The sequence below is a fragment of the Dasypus novemcinctus genome, chromosome 2, assembly GCF_030445035.2.
Source record: "Dasypus novemcinctus isolate mDasNov1 chromosome 2, mDasNov1.1.hap2, whole genome shotgun sequence".
Lineage (NCBI taxonomy): Eukaryota > Metazoa > Chordata > Mammalia > Cingulata > Dasypodidae > Dasypus > Dasypus novemcinctus.
Window position 1 is genome coordinate 82,433,690 of NC_080674.1, and position 23,402 is coordinate 82,457,091.

The window sequence follows — 23,402 nt, forward strand, 5'->3', positions numbered from 1 at the left end:
TGCCTCTGAAACTCACAACTGTGTGACTTGGGGAAATTACTTGACCTCTCAGAACCTATTTTTCTTCCATAAAATGAGATAATAATATCTACCCTGAATGGGTAGATGTGACAATAAATGTACATACAATACCAGCGACGGGGCTTCCCTCCATTACAAACAATATTTTATATATATAATACATCAAAGGATATCATATGTCCTTTGTCAACCTAACTTGATTCCTAACTTTTGAACCTACATTTCCAAGATGTCCACTGCACCACTCCATCTGTATAACCCACAGTCACCTTAAAGTCAAGTGCAAATACAAACTTCTCATCAGCTGGAAATCTAGAATAATCTTGGACTATTCCCTCTCCTCTATCCTCCATCCCTCATATCAAATCAGTAGTCAAGTCTTGTTGATTCTTCTAGTTTGGCTGGAAGTATCATCTTCATCACCACTTTAAAAACCTACCTTAGGGAAGCAGATTTGGCTCAACTGATAGAGCATCTGCCTACCACATGGGAGGTCCAGGATTCAAACCCAGGGCTTCCTGACTGACGTGGTGAGTTGGCCCATGTGCAGTGCTGATGCGCGGCAAGGAGTGCCATGCCATGCAGGAGTGTCCCCCGTGAAGGAGAGCCCCATGACCAAGGAGTGTGCCCTTCAAGGAGAGCTGTCCTGTGTGAAAAAAGCAGCTTGCCCAGGAGTGGCGCTGCACACACAGAGAGCTGTCGCAGCAAGATGATGCAACAAAAAGAGATACAGATTCCCGGTGCCGCTGACAAGAATACAAGCGGACACAAAGGAACACATGCGAATGGACACAGAGAACAGACAACGGTGGCAGGGGGGAAGGGAAGAGAAATAAATTTAAAAAAAATAAATCTTAAAACAAAAAATACAAAAAAACCCCTACCTTATGCCAGGTGCTGTGTTAAGTAATTTAAAGTATGACCTGAGGTAGATATCATTATCTCCAGATTCTTGATGAGAAAGATGAGCCTTTAAGAGATTATGTAGTTTGTTAGGGTTCCATAACCAGTATGTAATAGAACTGTGATTTTAATTTACATGGTCTGATTCTAGAGCCAATGATCTAATATAATCTCAGCAATTGTCATGATTACACCTGACTATGCACACCTCAGAGAGGAAATGACACTAGATCTTGCTGGCCTTAAGTTCAAATGCTCCAGGAAGGAACTTTTACTGGCACAGCAAGGTCAGGCACACATTCTTGGTCCAATCACTCTGGCCAAGGAAGTGGGGACTTTACAGATGGCAGCTCCCATTTGAACCAGATGGTTTGGAGGAAAGAAGCATGGCCAGAAGAAGGGGAAGGTAAGGGTACAAAATAAGTGCAGGTCTATATGCTTCTCTGCACAAAAATGTTTTGGTGAACTGCATTGGTGACTGGTTGTAGTAGGCTGAATGTCACCATGATCTGACATCTACCTCCATTTATTTATTTTTTTTAAGATTTATTTATTTATTTTATTTCTCTCCCCTTCCCCCCCACCCCAGTTGTCTGTTTTCTGTGTCTATCTGTTGTGTGTTCTTCTTTGTCCACTTCTGTTGTTGTCAGCGGCATGGGAATCTGTATTTCTTTTGTTGTGTCATCTTGTTGTGTCAGCTCTCCGTGTGTGTGGCGCCATTCTTGGGCAGGCTGCACATTCTTTCGCGCTGGGCGGCTCTCCTTATGGGGCGCACTCCTTGCACATGGGACTCCCCTACCCGGGGGACACCCCTGTGTGGCAGGGTACTTCTTGTGCGCATCAGCACTGCACGTGGGCCAGCTCTACACGGGTCAAGGAGGCCCGGGGTTTGAACCGTGGACCTCCCATGTGGTAGATTGACCCTCTAACCACTGGGCCAAGTCTGCTTCCCCTACCTCCATTTACATCCTTGTCTCACCACACCCCTTCACACTTCCTTCTCTCCATCCACAATAAACTCTAGCACTTCCTTTGCTGACACGCCTTGTGCTTTTCAGTGGTTGGTATCTATGGTGGCTTGATGCTGTAACTACCTCCAGGAAAGCATGTTCTTAAAGTTAACTCATTCCTGTGGGTGTAAACCCATTGCAAATAGGATCTTGTGATGAGGCTACTTTAATTAAGGTCTGACCCACCTCTTTCTGGATGGGTCTTAATCCTCTTACTGGAGTCCTTTATAAGAGAATGAAATTCAGACACAGAAAGAAAGCCATGGGAGCAAGAACCTGAAAGCAAGGAAACCCAGAAGAGAGGGGAGAGACCAGCAGATGCTGCCATGTGCCTTGCCACGTGACAGAGGACCCAAGGATCGCCAGCTGCTGGTCTTCAGGAAGAAAGCATGGCTTTGATGAGGGCTTTATTTGGACACACTCATGGCCTCAACCTGTAAGCTAATAAAGTCCCATTACTAAAAGCTGACTCACTATGGTTTCTGCTTTTAGCAGCCTAGCAAGCTAAAACAGTACCTTACAGTTTCCTGAGTTAAAATTCCCCTATTCTCCATCTCTGCATGCTGAACTACTCTTAAAGACTCACATCAAACACCAGCTCCTTTGGGAAGCAGTCTTCTTTCAGCTGAAAGTAAAGCCTTCCTCTGTACTGTAACAGGACCTCATAACTTTTCTAACAGGCACCACAATCATTTTAAATAGTAGATACTTAGTTCTTATTTCTCTGTTGAAATGTGCTTTCTTTGTTTGTTTTTATATCCCTCATCGATTCCAGGGCAGTTACTTAGATATAGCAGATAAATATGCCTTGAATTAAATTGAATCCCATCTATTAATATTTACAATTCTCTAGGGCCTGGTGAATCCCATATAAATGTTATTATTTAATATTATAAAATATTTAGAGAATATTATTTAATATTCTCTAGGGCCGGATGAATTCCATATAAATGTTATTATACAGTCTCTTATTTTCCTAAATTTCCACTTTAAATTTGGAGGTCACCTGGCTATAAGTAATAAACTAAAATAAAGCAGCATTTAAATGAGGATTTATTACCACCTCATATAATAAGAAATTCAGAAAATAGTTGGGAAGCAGATTTGGCCCAACAGATAGGGCATCTGCCTACCACATGGGAGGTCCAGGGCTCAAACCCAGGGCCTCCTGACCAGTATGATGGGCTGGCCTATGCGCAGTGCTGATGTGTGCAAAGAGTGCCCTGCCACACAGGGCTGCCCCCCACATAGGGGAGCCGTATGCGCAAGGAGTGCACCCCTTAAGGAGAGCCACCCAGCATGAAAAAAATGCAGACTGTCCAGGAGTGGCGCCGCACACACGGAGAGCTGACGCAGCAAGATGTCACAACAAAACAAGACACAGATTTCAGGTGCTCCTGACAAGAATACAAGCAGACACAGAAGAACACACAGCGAATGGACACAGAAAGCGGACAGCTTGGGGGGGGCGGGGAGGCGGGGAAGGGGAGAGAAATAAATTTTTTTTTTAAATCTTAAAAAAAAAAAAAAGGGAAGTGGACTTGGCCCAATGGTTAGGGCGTCCGTCTACCACATGGGAGGTCCGTGGTTCAAACCCCGGGCCTCCTTGACCCGTGGAGCTGGCCCACACGCAGTGCTGATGCGCGCAAGGAGTGCCGTGCCACGCAGGGGTGTCCCCTGCGTAGGGGAGCCCCACGCACAAGGAGTGCGCCCTGTAAGGAGAGCCGCCTAGTGCAAAAGAAAGTGCAGCCTGCCCAGGAATGGTGCCACACACACGGAGAAATGACACAAGATGACGCAACAAAAAGAAACACAGATTCCCGTGCCGCTCACAACAACAGAAGCGGACAAAAAAGACGCAGCAAATAGACACAGAACAGACAAGTGGGGGAGGTGAGAGAAATAAATAAAATAAATCTTTAAAAAAAAAAATAGCTGGCCCCAAGTTTGTCTTAGCTGTTTAATATAGTCATCAAAAACATTTCCACTTCCATCTTGCCATCTTCAGGGTATAGGTAAATATCTGTTCATGGTGGCCAGGTGGCTACTGCAGCTATAAGCTCCACATTCTTATTCAATAATTTCAAAAGTTGGAATGGAGAAGGTGGCTGTCCTTTCTCAAGCACTGTTATTTTTATCAGGTAAAAATCTTTCCCAGAAGCCCCCAGTGTATTTTTCAGTCTCGTTGGCTAGAACTGGGTCATGAGGTTCCCCTAATCTATCCTAAAACCAACCAGTGGCAGAAAGAAATGGGGTTAGCTTCCTCAGTCTTTGTTCAAGTCTGGGGCTGGGCCCACTTGCCCTGGCTCAGTGGATTTCTGCCTGATTCCTAAACAAAACTTTGGGCGATGGGGTGGGATTGCTCCTGGGTGGTCAATCAGCAGAGTCTGCCAGATGGGCCCAAGTATTCTGAATTTTATAAAAAGTAAAAGATTGTGTTCACTTGGTCAAACTCATTCAGAGAATATTTATTAATCACTATATGCCCTTCTCTGTGGTGGGTGTTAGAGACCCACATTCTACATGATATAAGGACAGAAAAGGACATTGATTGTATTCTTTTCTTAGCTTTCCCTAAGTTTTTCCAAACTTCAAATTTTGTTTATACCTTTAAAGTAACTTTCTGACTTCTACTGATCTACATACAATTATACTTACAAATTTGCTCCACCATAAAAGATAGCCATATCTTCTCTAGGATTGATCTAGGACACTTATTAGTCCATTATTCAAAACACTTGGTGGTTATTTGCCCTGGTCTTCGCTACAGACACACACGCACACACACTCCTTCTTTTTTTTTTTCCATACCTCTCTACATATGAAATTTGAGTATATCAAATTCTCAGAAATTATGCCAAGACTTCCTTTTCTGATACAAACAACACCTGGTATCACCAGAGATTCCTGGTCACAGCAGCAGCTCTGGCCTCTCACAGAGGCAGCTTTGGATACTGCCATGGTTTAAGGTGAAAGCTGTTCTGTACTGTGGGATGGAATCCTGAGGAAGTAGACTCAAAGGTGCATGCAGGGAGTTTATTAGGGACAGTGCTCGGAATTATCACCTGTGAGGGAAGAGAGGCAAGCAGGATTGGGCAGAGGACATGGTGAGTAGGCAGATCTCCTGGGGCGCTCTGGAGCTGGGATGGCCCTTCAACCATGTCCGAGTTGGGGTGGTGAGGGGGGTTGGGTCTTTCACACATACATGGGCCAGTCCTTGGTTGTGGGTTGTGTGGGAATGGGTTTGTGGCCTTAGCGATGTGGCTTTCTTTGGCCGAGGGCAATTTCCAGAGAGGGCTGACAATTGAAGGCAGACTGCCCACAGAACTTAACAGCAGCAGAGATCTGACTGATGGTGGGCAGTAAGTCATTCAGTCCTGAAGGGGAGACCTTGACAGCACTTCACCGACTCCATTGCACTCTGGAATCACAAGAGGCTCTGAGTAAAGCTCCAGATGTATTCCTCCAGAGGCAAAAATTTGGGGAAAAACTGAGAAATTCCAGGAAGAAAAGGGTTAAAAGAAAGCCAAAGAGTACATACTTGATGTGGAAAAGAGGTTTCTTGCATTGACAGGAAGTTAATGGATGTCATTCTTTCCTGGCAGGCACTCAACAAATGTTCAGTGAGTCTTACTATGAGTCAGGAATGTTCTAGGTGTTGAGGATGCCGCACTGAAGAAGATAACTATGGTACTTACAGTCTAGTGAGGCAGATAGAAAATAACAAGCAAGTAAGTGTGTCATATTAGAATATGCAGTAGTGATTAGTTCTACGAAAGAAGAAGATGTAAGATCAAGGAGTAAAGAGAGAAAGAGTGCTATTTCAGGTAGGCTGGTCAGGCAGGTTTCTTCAAGGATTTAACAGTTGAGGACCTGAATGAATTGACAAGTCAGCTATGGGATTACATGGGAGAGGCAAAGGGGACAGATTTCAGGCTGAGAAAACATTGAGTATAAAGGCGTAGGTATGCTTGAGAAGGAAAACAATGTGGTGAGGATGAAGAGGTAGCCACAGGCAGGCATGTAGGGACACAGTACGGAGTTTGGATTTTATTCCAAGTGTGCTAGGAAAATGTTGGACGATGTTGAACAGAGAAGAGGCATGATAGTGATTTATGTCTTAAATGTTCACTAGCTGCTTAATAGAGCATAGAGAGAGTAAGAGCGAAAGCAGGGAGACAGTTTGGAGACTATCACCTATGGTCCAGGTGAGAGATGGTAATGGAATGGGTCTGGGAGACAGCAATGGGGTTTGTGAGAAGTACTTAGATTCAGGATATGCTTTGAAGGTTCAGTTGATGGGGTTGTGAGAGAATAAAAGAACTCATAAAAGATTCCAAATTTTTGGACTTAGAAATGTGAGGATGGAGTTGCCCTCTTCCAAGATGAGAAAGATAGGGAGAAAGAGTCCCTTGTTAGAAAGTTCAATTTTGAATATGTTGTGTTTGAGATGCTTCCAGGAGGAGATGCTGAGAAGGCAGATACTGGGGACTATACAATATTGCAGATTCTGTCATCCATATACTTTGGCAAAAAGGAGAAATTCCTCAAGACTGTTCTTACTGCACACATCAAAAGAAAGCAGTATTAGGAATAGGGGCAATAGTTCCCGGCTAATGGTCATTGTTTTTTAACACAATGTAATTGATTTCAGGATTTCTAACAGCTCATTTTTTTGTGTGGTAACACTGAAAAGTATAAAAGTAATAAATGTATAAATTTGACTAGTGGATGTCACTAGTCAATATGGATGCTTAGATTTATGTAGTCAGACCTCACAGTCTCAGAGCACAGCTGAGCCCCCAGAAGGAAGCCTCCAATAAATGCCATAAAGTCCTAGCCAGAAGATCACACACTTCACTGTCTGGAGAGATCTCAAGTTTCTCTCATTCTTATGTTTAATAAATTCATATTTATATTTTACAAAGTTCTTATCAGCTTGGTAGTCTGGTGTCCAAGCCATCGAGAGAACAGAATCAGAAGGCTGGGCTGGAGAAAGGGTGAAGGAAGGAGTTGTGTTTGTGGAACAGACAGCTCAGAAAGTATGGCCATTTGGGGCTGTTTAATGAAGGCACAGAGTGCAGGCTGCCATGTCACCTGTGCAGGTGGGCTCCCTGCACAGAGCTGCATCTATCCAGAGGGAGAGGGATGGCTTTTTTTTTTTTTTTCCATATCAATGGGTCATTCACTTACCAAGTTCAGGTTTCTCAGGGTTATAAGATGACAGAGCCTTTCCCTAATCCATTCTCCCAGACAGTGTGTTTTTTTCTAATTTGCTCAAAAAAGTACAGGCTAAAAACTACCTTGATGCAGCCCTGAGATAGTTTTGAATAGTGACCTTAAATCATCATTTAAAATATCAACAAAAACACTCCCCCTATAGCTGTTTGATATTCTTTATGAATTCCATAAATAGATATTGGGTTATATTTGTAAACTGGTCTGTCCAAGGTTTCACTTTTACTTGATTAAATCATGATTAGGGCTTTGATTTGGCTATGTCAGTAGGGCATTGACTCCCCAGGGACTCACAGATAAAAGATATGGCAAAGGACAGAGTTGGGAGTTTTGAGCTGAAGCCTGGGAAGTAAGCACAGAGAGAAGCAGAGCAGCTGAGCCTGGAGAGAAATGAGTCCCAGAGAAATGAGTCCAATGAGTCCCAGGGCGATAGGAATCCAGGAATCCTGAACCCTGGCAGACGTCAGCAGCCATCTTGCTCCAACACATGGCAACAGACTTTGATGAGGGAAGTAACTTACATTTTAAGGCCTGGTAACTGTAAGCTTCTACCCCAAATAAACACCCTTTTTATTTTTATTTTTTAAAAATTTCTCTCCCCTTCCCCTCTGAGTTGTCTGTTCTCTGTGTCTATTTGTTGTGTCGTCTTCTTTGTCTACTTCTGTTGTCAGTGGCATGGGAATCTGTGTCTCTTTTTGTTGCGTCATCTTGTTTGTCAGCTCTCCGTGTGTGCGGTGCCATTCCTGGGCAGGCTGCACTTTCTTTCGCGCAGGGCGGCTCTCCTTACGGGGCACACTCCTTGCGCATGGGGCTCCCCTACGCAGGGGACACCCCTACGTGGCAGGGCACTCCTTGCGCGCATCAGCACTGCGTGTGGGCCAGCTCCACACGGGTCAAGGAGGTCCGTGGTTGGAACCACAGACCTCCCATGTGGTAGACGGACGCCCTAACCACTGGGCTAAGTCTGCCGCCAATAAACACCCTTTTTAAAAGCCTGCAGATTTCTGGTATATTGAATCAGCACCCCCTTGGCTGACTAAAACACTCCCAAAAAAACGATGCCAAATTAGCTTCACTTCTCAGAAGGTAGGGGTGTGTAACTCATAGCTTTGGTGCTTGAAGGGCAAGCCCTGGCTATTCAGAACAATAAATAGGGAGAATTATACTTCCTAAGAATACCAGATAAATGGGAAAATTTTATTAGCAACAAGTAATAGAGTCTAGCATTATGTGTTTTGCATTTTGTAAATGAGAAGTTCCCATTCATGAAAATAACAAATAGTGGAAAGGAGGAAAGGATAATCCTTTTAGGTTTACATAGGAGGGAGAGAACCAGGGTTTGCTAATTATCAAGGGACCATACAGAAGTTAATATGTGCAGGAGATGATAACGTGTCATTTAGAATCAGACTGGGATTCTTAGTGTGCCTATGTTTTAAAATGCACTTGTTTCTACAGCTACAAGCCATCAAAACGACAGTTCCTGGCATGATCTTGTCAGGCCAAGGAAAGGATTTTGGTAATACCTTGGCTTTGCATGAACAATCACTCTCCAAGGACTGGTTCCCAGGTATTTCTGAATTATAGAAAATAGAGGGAGAAGGCATTGCAGAAACTCATGCAGCACTTTCAAATTATACTAAAAAAAGCAAAGTTTAGGGAAAGCAAAGAAATTAAAACCTACGTTCTATATCTGAAAGATAAGACATGAGTTTGAGATTTGGAAAAGCTGTAGATTAGGTTCTATACTTGGGGAATCAGAATCCCACCCCCCAACTCTTCTTCCCCTACCCCACCCGTGTTAACGGCTTTAGACAACTCAGATGCAATTTCTCTTCCCCCCTTCCTTTGCTCACTTCCGCCTTTTCTCCCTTCCACTCTCTCCCTCCTTCATTTTTTAGTCAAATTATCCCTCTACAATAGCAATGAGGGCTTTCAGATAGGGCAGCTCATTGCTATTTTTTCCTCTTAAGTTGCCTGGAAAAGGACAAAGAGGATGCTTTCACTGTTATCAGTGAAAAATGTTTTGTTGCCCTCAAAAAACTTCAGTTGGCCTCTTCAGGAAAGAATCACGGAGGGGAAAACAGTGAATTCAGGGAAGGGCTTGTTCCCACCCACTTGCAGGTCTCTCTTTTCCCCAACCTGTTTGATCAGCTGAGAAAAAGCATTCTCATTTACATAACCTGCTGGCCCTTTTGTGTTTTGGGATGGCACCATTTCAGGGATGCTGTTTTCATAAGAATGAAGGAGGCCAAGGCCCACAGACACCATCAGACAATCACTGGAAATAGCTTCTCTTAACTGTCCAGGGATTTCTGTTTGTTCCTATCTCTCACAGTCCTGCAGAATGCTCTAATATTTGCACGTTTGTGTCCTCTTTAACAACCCAAAGACCAAATTATATGAAATTAGAAAAATTTTAAGAATCATTGTGTGACTACTGCAAATAAGCTCTGGTATCAGGTACTGCAGGGATGAGGGAGGCAGCCATTGCCTTTGAGAAGCAGACGGTCTGGTGAGAAGAAACTCCTAAATATTACCTTCTATTCTTAATGGACTATTGAGCTCAGCAGGAACAAAGTCAAGGTCTTTCCTCTATATCTTCTATACCACCTAAACAGAGTGTTGAGGCTATAAAGAGCTAATCAGTAGAGTTGTTGAAGTGAATTTCCATAATTAGCAGCCACAATGGTCATGAACCAAATTTTGGAGGAAACCAAGAGCACCTTTCCTTCACTGTTGGGGGGTGTGTGGGGGGGTGGGGTTGGTGGTGGTGGGATATAATGGCTACTCTGCTTACATGGTGGGAAGTGATATTGGACAAGAGGCGGAGAAGACTGAGGATGTCAGCCCTGAAATTAGCCTTAACACCATAGACATTTCTTAATAGGGACAACAGTCTTTCAAGACAAGGGCTTGAAGGTTCAAATACTCATTGTGAAATTGTATTTTGCACTGAATTTACACCCTTAATCGCTTCCCCTTAAAAAATGGAGCTCATCAGCTATACAGATGTCAAATTGCTTATGGTTCATAGAGCAGGGATTGGACCACAGAGAAGGAAATAAAAGGCCCCCTGAGGCAATTGTCATCTCGCCTGCATCTAGAATTGGGTTCATAATGTTGTTCACATTTACTTATTATCTCTATACTTATATTTTCTCTAAAGAATAATGCAAGTTCCCAGTTAGATTAAGCCAAATTAGCCGTGTTGTCCTTTATATATTTAAAAATATGTAAAGAGAAACAATCACTGTTCACACGCTGTAATTTCAAAATGGCAATTTTCCTAGTATATATTTTTTAAGAGTGAAAGATTTCTTAAAAAGATAAAATTGGAAAAAAAAACCCATTCAGCTCCTGAGTGATGCAGAATTAAAATATTCTACAAAAACGGTACTTATAAAACAGAGCCCCAGGGCTACTGATTTATGAACACACGACCAGAGGTAGAAGACAGGTGAAGATTCACGGCCCACAAAGCCTTTTTATTATTTTTTACTTTTAATAATAAACACTTTGAACAAGCCACTTTTATGGTATGTAATTAAGGGGAATAAAAAATGTGTATAGCACTCTTGGCAATCTCTGGAGGTTTCGCTAGCTTTCTCTGGCAGCCTCTGGTAAATAATTTGTTTCCATTTATATTTTATAGCAGGGGTCTTGGCTTTGTGGCCGCCATACCTGCAAGATTTGTTAATCAAATGAAGTCCAGTCCCAGGAAGGGAACCTGGTAAGCACTCTATGACAGCGTGGCTTCTGGGGACAGTTCTGCCCCATCTCCTCTGAGTGTTTTCTCCAGGTTTAAAACTCCTTGCTTAAAATTTAATTTCTTTTATCTTAGTCCTGTAAAGTCAAGGGCATTGAGAGGGAACCACAAGTACTCCCTTCCTGGGACCAGAAGGGTTATTCTTATTAAGCTTCCCAGGCCTTTTTAAATTAAGGTACAGGTATACACGGAAAAGCCAAGCTGCCCTTTATGCAAAGCCACCTGTGACTCCACCCCCCTCACTGCCCTGGAAACTTATTCGTGGATGAGTGGGAGTGTAGGAGTGTGATGTGTGAGCACTGTGAGTAGGTTCGTGAAAGTGTGCGAGAATATGTATTTGTATGTGTGTGAGTTTTCGAGTATGAGTGTGTATTTGCATGTATTTGGGACATGTGCATTCTTCTGTCAGTGAATGTGTATGTGTGTGCATGTGCATGATTAGTATTTGCCTGTATATGTGTGATGAATGTGCACTTGTGTGCTGTTTGTGTAAATGTGTGAATGTGTATTGTGTGTTTACCTGAGTATGGATTTGAGTTGTGTGTATGAATGACTATATCAGTGTGTGAATATATGTATGACGTGGCATTGAGTGTAAATGTGTGCATGTGTGTAAGTTGTGTGTGAGTTTGAGTGTTTGCATGAGTGTCAGTTGTGTGTGTATGCACAAGTGTTTTTGGATGAGTGTGTGTTGTGTGCATGTAGTTACCTGTGTGTTGTATATCTCTGTGCATGCTATTGTATATTTTTGTGTCTCAGTCTCTATATACGTATTTATGTGCATGAGGATGTGTTGTCTATTTGTCTTAATGCATTAACACAATGTCAACACAAATACAACAAATACACGTTGTATTTGTGTGTATATAATGTATCTTTCTGGGTATGAATGTGCACGTTGTATATACTTGTGTGAATGTATTTAGGTATATATGAGTGTGCACAATGTATGCATTTGTATTCTGTGTGTATGAGTGTGCCTTGGATGAGTGTATTTGTGAGAATGTATTGTGTATACATTTGTGTATGCATTTGTGTTAATGTATTTGTGTGTGTACGTGTGTTCGAGTTGTGAGTGTGCGCGCTCTGTGCGAGTGCGCGTGTGTGCTGCGCCGCAAGCGTCAACCTCCCCCCTATCTGCATTATCCCCGCGCGGGAGCAGAGGCGGCGGCCAAGCCTCCGCGGGCGGAAGGAGAGACGCGCGCCAGGCTGAGCGGGCTGCGCCGCCGCAGCCACCACCGCGCCGACTTTGCCCTTTAAATCGCCCTCCAGGCCGATTAGGGCTGGTCTCCCACGTGACGTTTTACCTTCTGTCTCCTGGAGCACATTGCCGGAGGACGGTCCTCTGCCGGCAGCCGTGCGTCTCGCCACCCCAGCCCGCCACTGGGACGCGGCTCCCGCAACTTTGGGCGAAGCAGCGTCCGGCTGCGGTGCTCTCACGGTGTCACATTGCATCCCGGCGTGTGGAGCCCGGGGGTTTGGCTGAGCCGGGAGGGCGGCGGTTGGGGCGAGAACTTGCCCGCCCAAGCGGCGCCGCGCCCGGGAGAGCGGCGGGTGCCCTGCGCGCTCGGTCGGGAAAGGGGACGTCCTTTCCCCAGCCCGGACGGGACGGGCCACTCCCTCGGGGAAACGGACCTGGCAATGTCCTCGAGACCACGGTGAAGCCGCCGGCGGCCCGAGCGCGCCCCGCGCCCTCACCATGCAGAAGAGCGTGCGCTACAACGAGGGGCACGCCCTGTACCTAGCCTTCCTGGCGCGCAAGGAGGGCACCAAGCGCGGCTTCCTGAGCAAGAAGGCGGCGGAGGCGAGCCGCTGGCACGAGAAGTGGTTCGCCCTCTACCAGAATGTGCTCTTCTACTTCGAGGGCGAGCAGAGCGGACGCCCGGCGGGCATGTACCTCTTGGAGGGCTGCAGCTGCGAGCGGGCGCCCGCACCACCCAGGACCGGCACCGGGCCGGGCGGCACCCGAGACGCGCTGGACAAGCAGGTATTGTCGGCTTCCCCCCAGGGTTTCTCTGCCTCTGGCCGGGGACCCGGAGGCTTCGCCGAGCTCAGGGACCCGAGGTTTCCTTCGGAATGTTCCCAGGACATTTCCACTTGTCTCCCCATCTTCTAACAGGGGTTCTATCCCATCTTGGTTCCGCGTCCCTGCCTTGCTCCGCTCGGTGTGATCGGCTTAATAGCTGCTTGGCTTTATTTGTTCCTTGACCCAGACAGAAGTCGGGTCGTTTGAGCTTCACTGCTAACCTTCCATTGCTTTTCTAGACCTTGCTCGGAAGGATTGTGTATGGTGACATGTGTTGACACCTGTTGGATTTAGATGGGCAAGACGAACTAACTTATTTGGAAAACTTTGGCTTCTCCCTTTCTCGACTGGTATTTGTAGGTTTCGTTACCTGCGGTGTTTGATCGCTGGCTGTGCAGGCGGCACGTGGGGCTCTTGTGTCCGGAGGCTGACAGGCAGTTTAAGTTGGTGTTCATCCCTTTTCCATCAGTCTTTGTGGTTTATGTCAGTTTACCTTGCTAACATTTGACCTGTTGGGTGTAATTATGAAGGTAAATGTGTATTCTATTCCCCAGGGTTAATATTTGGTAGCCACATTCTTGCCATGTTTAAAGAATGCGATCATTTTAAAGAACGCTTCTGTGTATTTTTAAATGAGTGCTTTGAAAATGAATGAGACCCTTTTATTCTGAGTTACAGTTTTATTAGTTTTGCTGTGTGCTCACTCTAGGTAAATAATAATCCTCTAGGTTTAGCACCCCCACCTCACTCCTCACTCCTGCAAAATGTGAAATTTGTGTGTGTTTTTTCCTCCAATCACCATTTGGTCATTAAAGTGAAAACAGACCAATTTTACGCTTCTAAATGTTCTCACTCTACTTCTAGATTTCCACCTTGAAAAAAAGAGGCTGATTGTCTTTGCTTTTGCATAAAATTTTCGCAGCTGAATTTTCTGTGCAAGTCAGACATCAACTGCAAATCCCTGGGTGGTGGCTGTGGGAGGTGCTTGCGAGTGAAGGGTGAATAAGATGCCTGCCTGCTCCTTGGGGGCTCATATAACAGGGTGTAAAATTGAGAGGAGTTAAAACAAGATCACCCAGAAGTTTGATTTTTTTTTTTCTGAATTGGTTTCCCTATAAACCATTAACACACTTTACTGAATAAATTGTTATGAAGTTAATAAATCCAAATTTAAAAAACACTTCCTTTGGCTTTTGAGGACACATTGAGGGTCATTTAAAAAGCTGATTTCCAACTTTGTAGATTTAGATACTAGGAATATAAGCATAAATTTCAATTCATGCATTTTAGAATTTAAATTGGGAGGAGCAAGTTTTTTCTCTTTTACGGTGGGATTTTTTAAAAAGGCATGCATTTTCAGACCTCCACAGGAGCCAAATGAATAGAAGCTTAAATGTTACTATGTGAAAAATAAAATAGGTTACTTTAAATTACCCTGAATAGATATCGTTGCCTTAATTCCAAACTATTTGTTCCCTTCATAGCTATACTCTTATCATGAAATACTTTTTTAAAAATCTAGGGCAGGTAGTTGTTACTTACCTGTTACATCTTACGTGGGTGCTTTATCTGTTATCTGGAAAATATCTGGACTTTTATCTTCAGAATAGTTTTCTTTAAACTACACTTTAATAAATAAATGTAACTTCTAAATAGTTTGACTCCCTTCTAATAGAAGTCCTAAGGAGGTATGTTACTTAGGTTGTAGAGAAGTTTTTTTCTCTTTTTATGATGATACAAGTATGAGTAGTTCTCATTTTATATATTCCTAAGAGGTTCGGAATGAAAACCTTTGGTGTTTGCAGATAAAACAAAGACATAGAGAAGCAAGCAACCTAGAATGGATTAGGATTTGTTTTAGGAAACCTCCCAAATTCTGTCTTGTGTTAGGCATGCTTCTGTGACTTGGGTAAACTTAACAGACTGATGAAATCTCTACCACTGCCTGTCTGGCTATGCTGGAGGAGCTAAGAGGGAACTGGAAAGAGAAGAAACAAAGGAGAAACATTCTTCCTTAACTCTACAGTTTGGTTATTTTTTAGGTAATTTGTGTTGCCCATGTGCTCCCATCACCTTAAGTTTTGAGATGCTTAGACCTGCAAAACTGACGTGGACAGGAGATTGAGGATGGATGTGAAGCGATAGCAGTGGCCGAGTGTCAAGGTCTGCTTCTCCGTGTTTGTTTTGGAGAAGTGTCCAGATAACTGTCTCCATCAACCCCATAAACAGAATGAAGGTTAGGGCATGACATAAGACAACATAAAACAAGACTTAGAGAGGCACAGTGGTTCTCTTCTGCCAAGTTTTCAGGGGCAAATTTCTTAATGTTTTGAAACTGTTTCCTAACATGTAAAAATTAAGGATTTGAACAAGCTGATTTCCAGTTGTTTTCCAGTTAGTGTTTCATCATGTTTCTTAGGTTGTAACAGTGTGAATTTTGTGCTGTGTTGAGGATGTGAAAATTTCACAAAATTTAAAGATTACCATTTTCTGTAATAAATACTATATTGTGAAGCTAAAGACCAGCCGGTGATTGAAGTGGATAGTCTGATAAATGAGTCAGAGCAACAGTTGTGTAAACCTGTGGTAACCATCATTGCCTCAGACAGAAACATTCTTTTTCACATTGGAGGGCTGCAACCTTTCAAGCCATTGACAGTTAACAAAAGTTGATGAAATTCTTGCCTCTAATCATTAGTAGAAGATTAAATTCAACTTCTTCAAAAATTTTTATTCTAATTGTGTTTCTAGGCCAATTAAAAGAGAAAATCACCTATAACTCTACTTGAAGTAAGTAACTCAAAGTAAGTTGGTTGAAACCAAGAAAAGTTTTTAAAATTTTTTAGCACTTCGACTATTTTAAACTGCTTCCAGTTAAGCAGAAAAGAGAAAGGTGTGTTTCACATTCAGATATGCCTAGGTTGAAGGGGCTTTGCTCCGTTTTTTTTATTGCTTTGCAGATAAGCCCTTGGGAGATTGCTGGGCCCTCTTGGTGGCAGTGGCTACTTCCCAGGGAGTAATATAATCAAAATGAGTTCAGTTTAAAATCATATTTTTTTAAAAAAGTGAAACTGTTCCTTTTCTCAAAAATGTGTCTGTGTGTACCTCTTTCTAAAAAGGTTCCATTTGCAGAAGATGAAAAACTTGCCTTTTCTTCCAGGTGAAGGTATTTCAAGGAAAAGGGAACTCTTGCATTTAGAAGTACCTTCTGTGTGCCAGGCTCTCTGCTTGCAGTGTTATCCTACGTTATTTCCTCTAATTTGAAACTTGCTTCAGCTCTTGGAAATAGGTACTATTTTTTTCATTTTTGCCTATCCGACCACTGAGGCACCAAGAGTTCTGAGAAGATGATCGAAGTACCACCTCCAAATATGAAGACTAAATAATTTTGATGAGCTCCCATACTAAGGGGACATTATTTGAATCTGCTAAACTTCAAGAACTAGCAAATCTGAGTGAGATGGGGGTTGGGATTGTAGTGTATGAATCATTGTTTTACTTATTTCTATGTCTCTTTAAAAGCTATTTAAAGGACAGTTACAGTCTTGAGAAATACAATCACAGGCAATTACGTTTTCAAAAAGGTGGGAATTGTTTTGCATCAAATAATTTTACATGACATCCATTTACTTCAGTGGAGGACCTTTAAAAATATTTGCATTTATGGTGAAAGTACACACCCTGATTCATCTGGTTTAAGTAGATGCATCTGTCTTGCCTGCTTTAGAAGAGTTGTATAGCAACAAAACCATATTCATTCCTGTTTTCTTGGTAAGAATAAGTGTTTTATATGATTTGATGTCATTTGTTTTGTGGGAAAATATCTCCTTTGATCCAGGGGTTTAAAGTAATGGATACTTGTTTTATTTGTGCAGAATTAAACATGTCAATTTAATTTTAAACTTTAAAATTTAAAGGGATTAAAGGTTAAGTGATTTCCCCATCACATCATTATTAACCAGTCACTTTAGCCTTCTTAATTTGACCACCAACAGAGATTTAGTCATTTTATTGAATTAGGCAGAGCTACATGCAAACCTTGAAATATTTGTGGAGGATGAGGAGTATGCATGGTGGATCCTTGTTTCAGATCATATTTAGTTGATGTAAAGCAGCCAGCTCAATATTTTCTTTTTAACCTTTGTTTATTGAATATGAAAATAGGGAAAATGGAATAAAGCCGTGTGTTAAGTATTATTAGAAATTTTGCTATATAATTTGAGGAACAGAAATGGTTTATTACTTAAAGTTTGCAGTTGGTTTTCCATTTAAAATGAAATGAAGAAAAAAACCTTATGAATTAGCAAAATTTAGTTATTGTAATTTTGGCTATACTACACTTTACTTTAGATTATTGTACTCAATGTTAAGAATTAAACATAGAGAAATTCATCTTTGATGTGACAGATGTATGTAAAAATGCATTTTCCATGGATTTTAATAAATGACAGCTAAATGAACTATTAAATGGTGGAAAGTATAGTGAGATAGACATAATTTTTCCTTCTTTAACAATAAAAATGTAGAGATATTATTTTCCTTTCACTGCCTGAAGATAAGGCCTAAAGTGTACATGATAACTAAATGTTCTGGTTTTAGCAAGTGACGGTTAGTAGTTTGTTAAAACAATTGTCGATATTACTATCTATTTGATAGAATTGTATTATTTTTAGGTTTTTGTCTACATTTTTCAATGTTACTTATAGATATGCTACAGTCAATATAATTTTAATTTGGTAGAATAGGAAAACTTAGTTTTAAGATTGTTTTGTAATTAAATAAGTCATATTGATAAAAATATGGATTTATGTAGGTCTTAAATCCTAATTTTTACAATATTAAAGTGCTTTTGTTTGTTAAGCCTCTTCATTTGTCTTAGAAAAAAGGGATATGTGTGTATAGTAAATTAAGTCTGTTACCTCTACCATTAAATATTTAGCATTTGCTATGCAGCTATATATATTGAAATTGGTAGATTTTTATTTGTATCATTAATATTCTAAGATGTGAAATTTAAATCCAGTATGTCTATAGTTGGTGGAGATTTATTTTTCAATAAACCAAGTTGTGTAATGATTCTGTTAAATTATTCACAGAGTAAATTAATATCTGAATAAGTTAATCTTAGTTCAAAACTATGAAGAGTAAAATTGTAGTTAATATTTAGATGAAACAAGAAATATTTGTTAAGTATCAATATAGCATTGTGGTAAATGTTTGGCTATTTTATAACATTTGGCAGTCAGTCTAAAAATGAACCATTATTCTAAATTATTCATTACATTTCCATTGGAGTAACTTTAAAATTTTAGCAGGTTGAGAAGTTATGAATTCTTTAATTTGCCTCTACCTAAGTTAAATTTTAGCATTTTTGCCTGAGGAATTTAAATATGTTTCTGTGTATATCTAAAAAAACCCCGAGTGACTTTTTTTTGTTTTTTTAAGAAACCATTGGCTTTAGAGTTGTCCTTTTTACTGGCACTTGGAAACTTTTCAATTTATTGAAAAATTAAGAACTCAAAATAATTTTCCTAAAATTCCTGACAGTGACTACAAAATGCTGTATACAATACAATACGCTATTAGGAAAAGGGCAGAAAAAATTAACACGTTTAAGTTTTATTTGTGTTTATTTAAATACTATCCCATTTATTTTCTTTTCATTTGCAAAGGAAGAAATGTGACAGAAAGCTCTGGGATAATTTATAGCATCAGAATAGAGTAAGTTAATGAACGTTAGAATTCCTGTAAGATCTGAGAACATGCAAGTAAAATGATGTACAAAAGCAAGGCAAAATGGGCTATATGTAAGAATAAAATTTATTGATCTTTCAGTGCTTTATTTTAAAAAGTATAGGCCACAATTTCTTTTATTAGCTCTTCCCACACTTGTCAAGGTGCCAGTGCTGAGACCCATGATGACTGAAAACTGCAGAATTCTGATTAGTGGTACTTTGCATTATTTTCAGGTTTCCTGGAATGTTTTATTCTGTTTCTGTCTGATTTCGTTTAGAATATGCCTGATTCATTTCCTGAACTGGTCGATGAACACATGCTATTTGTGTGAATAATGTAAATAGGCTAGCCGTGTGGGGAGAAGAACTTTCTGAAAGCTAGAAGGTTTCCTGGGGTTGGAGATATGGGAGTGGGAAGGTGGTACCCTGGTCTAAGGTGCATTATAACATCATAACTCATTTGGAAAGAAGTCATGATGAGATGCTGTCAGTGATTCATAGTAATAGGAGGCCACTCATATCCAATGTGGATTTGCTTTCTTTTAAATCTAAGAATATTAGTTTCCAGGTCAGGGGAATGTAGCATGTGTGATACCGTGTGGGGTTCGGTGTTGGCCCTACTACTTACCAGATATATTCCCTTTCTAAGTCTGCTTCCCTGCCTGTAAGATGAAGTAAAGACAGTACCTGCTTCACGGGCTTGTTGTGAGGCTCAGAGGACAGAGCCTGCTGGTACATGCTGAGGAGTCAGCACATTTGTCAGCTAGTGCTTGTATTTTTCCCTTTCTTACATAAGTTTTCTTTCATTTTCTTCTTTTAGTTTGCATTAATAGGATCACGTAGGAAGTTTGTTTCTTCCTTTCTTCTTAAAAAATACTTTTAATCCAACACACAAAAAAATAGTTCTGGGCTACTCCCAGTCTACCCATTACCCAGCTTCAACCATCTTCAACTTTCTGCCATTTCCTGATGTATATGTTTCCTTCCCTGCAACTTCTTTTTATTTTGCTGAAATATTTTAAAGTAAGTCCCAGGCATCATATTATTTCACTTGCAAAATAAGGGCTTTTTTTTTCTGGTAGAGCACTTGTTTGGCACTGAAAGTTGTATTAGATGCAGCTCTACAAAGCACTGTCCTGAAAGGAGTTTCTAATGTGTTTCTGTTGTAATGTTTGTTATTAAAATGGTATTTATCTTTTTGTTTCTTTGATGCTGTAATAAAGAAAAAAACTCATCACAGTAGTTGTGAAGACAGAAAGGTGGCTTTTAAATAAACTCTAGTATGTTAAATCCTAAACAAGTGAAACTTTGAAGTCAGTTTAACATGATCATGGTGTAAAGATGCTTTCATGATTTGACCTCATTCTGGAGGAAATTAAGTTATCGATGGTTCTCTTACTGAGGGTTTTTTTAATTTCTTTGTGCAACTCCTTTAACCAATGTCTTTTTTTTTTAAAGATTTATTTTTATTTATTTAATCGCCCCCCCCCCCCCCCCCCCGTTGTCTGTTCTCTGTCTGTTTGCTGCGTCTTGTTTCTTTGTCCGCTTCTGTTGTCGTCAGCGGCACGGGAAGTGTGGGCGGCGCCATTCCTGGGCAGGCTGCTCTTTCTTTCGCGCTGCGCGGCTCTCTTTACAGGGCGCACTCCTTGTGCGTGGGGCTCCCCTATGCCGGGGACACCCCTGCGTGGCAGGGCACTCCTTGCACGCATCAGCACTGCGCATGGGCCAGCTGCACACGGATCAAGGAGGCCCAGAGTTTGAACCGCGGACCTCCCATGTGGTAGACGGACGCCCTAACCACTGGGCCAAGTAAGTTTCCCATTAACCAATGTCTTAACAGCTGTGCAGCGGCCTTGTTTAGAGCCAAGAAGAGTGCATCCTCCTCTGATACCACTGATGTTCCTTTTCATTCAGTATTTTTCATAGGTTTGCAATATTTAGGACATCATCCATAAACCAATTTTTTCATTCATCTTTCAAAATCAATTCTGAGACCTAACAGCTAGCCTGTGTAATTTTAAGGCAATTACTAAGGCTACATATGTAGTTTGTTTTTTTCTAGTACTGCTAAACTTTCACAGGGTTAGTTAGTTTCTGTCTAATGGTTGATTGCTTTAGGATCTCATTGCAAGGGAGATAGTAACTCAAGTTTTCTTGATAATGTGTGTGTGGTAGACAGCGGGAAGGGGATAATGTAAAACTATGTAAGGGTGGGTAGTGTTTGACAGCCTTTATTCTGGCTTAGTTATTCTTTGAATATTGCCACTTCTTCATCTGTTTTTCCACCTGCTTGTGCATTTTTGCTTCCTCACTACGTCTGCTTCTTTCTGGCTAATGTTTCCTCAGCTTCAGATGGCCAAGCCCTTCATGGCACTGACTTGGCATTTGACTCTTCCCCCCTGCCCCTTTTCCTGCCTCAGTTTCCACTGCAGCATCTCTTATTCATTCAGTATCTTTAGTCTCATATTTCTGTGAGAGAATCTGATTGGCCCAGCTCATACTTTGGGGCCAGACAAAACACTGGACTAGTCAGGAATGAAAGAGTCTTTCATTATACCAATTTGTGTTCCCACCAATAAGAATTCCAGTTGCTCTATATCCTTGCCAACCCTTAGTATTATCGCTCATTTAGGCATCCTAATGAGTGTGTAGTATTTCTTTTTTTTAGTCGTAATTTGCTTTTCCCTAATAAATAATGAGTTTGATCACCTTTTCAGGTGCTTACCATTCAATTGTCCTCCTTTTTTAAAAAAACATTTATTTGTCTGCTCTCTGTGTCCATTTGCTATATGCTCTTCTGTGTCTGCTTGTGTTCTATTAGGTGGCTCCAGGAACCAATCCTGGGACCTTCCAGTGTGGGAGAGAGGTGATCATTCTCCTGCACCACCTCAGCTCCCTGATCTGCTGTGTCTCTTATTATCTCTCTTCTGTGTCTCTTTTTGTTGTGTCATCTTGCTGCGTCAGCTCTCTGTATGGGTCTGCACTCCTGTGCGGGACAATGCTTCACACAGGCCAGCACTCCGTGTGGGCCAGCTCGCCACATGGGCCAGCTTGCCTTCATCAGGAGGCTCCAGGCATCGAACCCTGAACCTCACATATGGTGGACAGGAGCCCAGTTGCTTGAGCCACAAACGTTTCCCTGTCCTCTTTTTTTTGAAGTGCCTTTTTAAACTTTTGCCCAATTTATTAATGAATTGTGTATCTTATTGATTTGCAGGAGTTTTAAAAAAATAGAATGAGTTGCCATTCTTCCATTTCTGTAGTTTAAAAATAGTTGAATATTAGAATTTCATGCTGTTTATCCTAGTATATATCTTAGATAGGAGCCTTTGTATTTCATGTATTTCAGATATTTTCCCCAACTTTGGCTTGCCTTTCTGCTTTCTTAAAGGTGTCTTTTGATGAACAGAAGCGTCAAATGTTAAGGTAGTACAAGTTATTTCTCTTTTTCTTTATGGGGTTTGTCTGCCCATGGACTGAATGGAGAAGAGGACATCATCTAGAGGTGTTTTCTGTGGAAGGTACAGGAGGTCAGGCCATCTGCTGCTCTGACAGATTTAATTGTGGGCAAAGCAACAGATGGAAGACAGAAGACCCGGCAGTAAGTTCAGTAGAACATGCTTGCAGTAGTTAGAGATTGCTATACCTGGTGTTTTCCTTTGGGAGGAAGACTCCAGGGGTTGTACTGAAAGACTAAAAAGCATTAAAATTCCTCCATCTGTCACACCCCCCAGTGTCTGAGGTGTCCCTTCCCATGTTCTTCCTCCACCTTCATAAAATCTGGGGGTCCCATAACAACAGCTATAACTTCACCTGCTTTTCAGTCCCCTCTACCTGTACCTGCATCTGTCATCTGGAATGCTCAACTATAAGAGAGACAAGGGAACTTTGATAAAACTTAACCAGAACTCAGTTTTCAGCCTTTTGGCCAGGCTGCCACCTGGGAACTGTTAAGGAAAGAAGATGCATCATGCCCAGGAGTGGTTGGAGTGAAGTCCTAAACTTTCAAAATAGATCTATAAAATGCCCAGTGACCAATCCCTTCACCCCCAACTCCAGGAAGAGATCATCTTGATCATTACCCTGGGAGTGGTCAAGAGGATAGCTTCATTCAAGGATCACACTCCCTTACCGAGGCTTTGGGGCTGGGAGGAATGAGGGAGAGGGAGTCAGGTTATCAGGCCATTGTTGAATGCAGAGATTTGTTCCAAGGGCCTCAATGATGTGGCTGCAGACAATAGACAAGTAACCTGAAAAATTGTCAGTGGTAGTGAGGCAGCAGTGATAGCCTGGAGAGGGGACTGATATTCTGATGTGGCCAATCTGCCCAGGTAAGGGATGGGTAGAATCCCTGGCAATGCAGCCTTCTCCATTGTGAGACAGATCAGATTTTGACAGTAGTCACAAGTCGGCCATACATTGGTAGCCTCTGTACTAGAAACAGAGTTTGCCTCCATCGCCAGCTTAATTCCAGTTAGTCCCATCAGAGAACTAGCTCTTATCACGGGCATCTACATGACTGTCTCTAACAGTTCATCTAGCAGCCATGATTTGTTTCGAAAATTTTTTTTTGCCCCAAAGAGGGATGTCTTTAATATGCCAGTTTAAAAAAAAAATTTTTATTTCTCTCCTCCCACCCCCCATTATCTGCTCTCTGTGTCCATTCACTGTGTGTTCTTCTCTGTCTGCTTGCATTCTTG

General features: G+C 41.7%; 2 protein-coding genes across 5 annotated transcripts in view; one reads left to right on the top strand and one right to left on the bottom strand.

Moving 5' to 3' along the window:
• LOC131273219 (uncharacterized) overlaps positions 1-12,723 on the bottom strand; it is a 77,530-nt gene extending 64,807 nt beyond the window's left edge. For both annotated transcript variants that reach the window (XM_058275441.2, XM_058275437.2), the window contains exon 1: positions 12,249-12,723. In XM_058275441.2, coding sequence (XP_058131424.1) covers positions 12,249-12,642 — 394 coding nt within the window. In that variant the 5' untranslated portion in view covers positions 12,643-12,723. The remainder of the gene's footprint in view (positions 1-12,248) is intronic.
• RASGRF2 (Ras protein specific guanine nucleotide releasing factor 2) overlaps positions 12,086-23,402 on the top strand; it is a 287,125-nt gene continuing 275,808 nt past the window's right edge. For all 3 annotated transcript variants that reach the window (XM_004455898.5, XM_004455899.4, XM_004455900.5), the window contains exon 1: positions 12,086-12,928. In XM_004455898.5, coding sequence (XP_004455955.2) covers positions 12,641-12,928 — 288 coding nt within the window. In that variant the 5' untranslated portion in view covers positions 12,086-12,640. The remainder of the gene's footprint in view (positions 12,929-23,402) is intronic.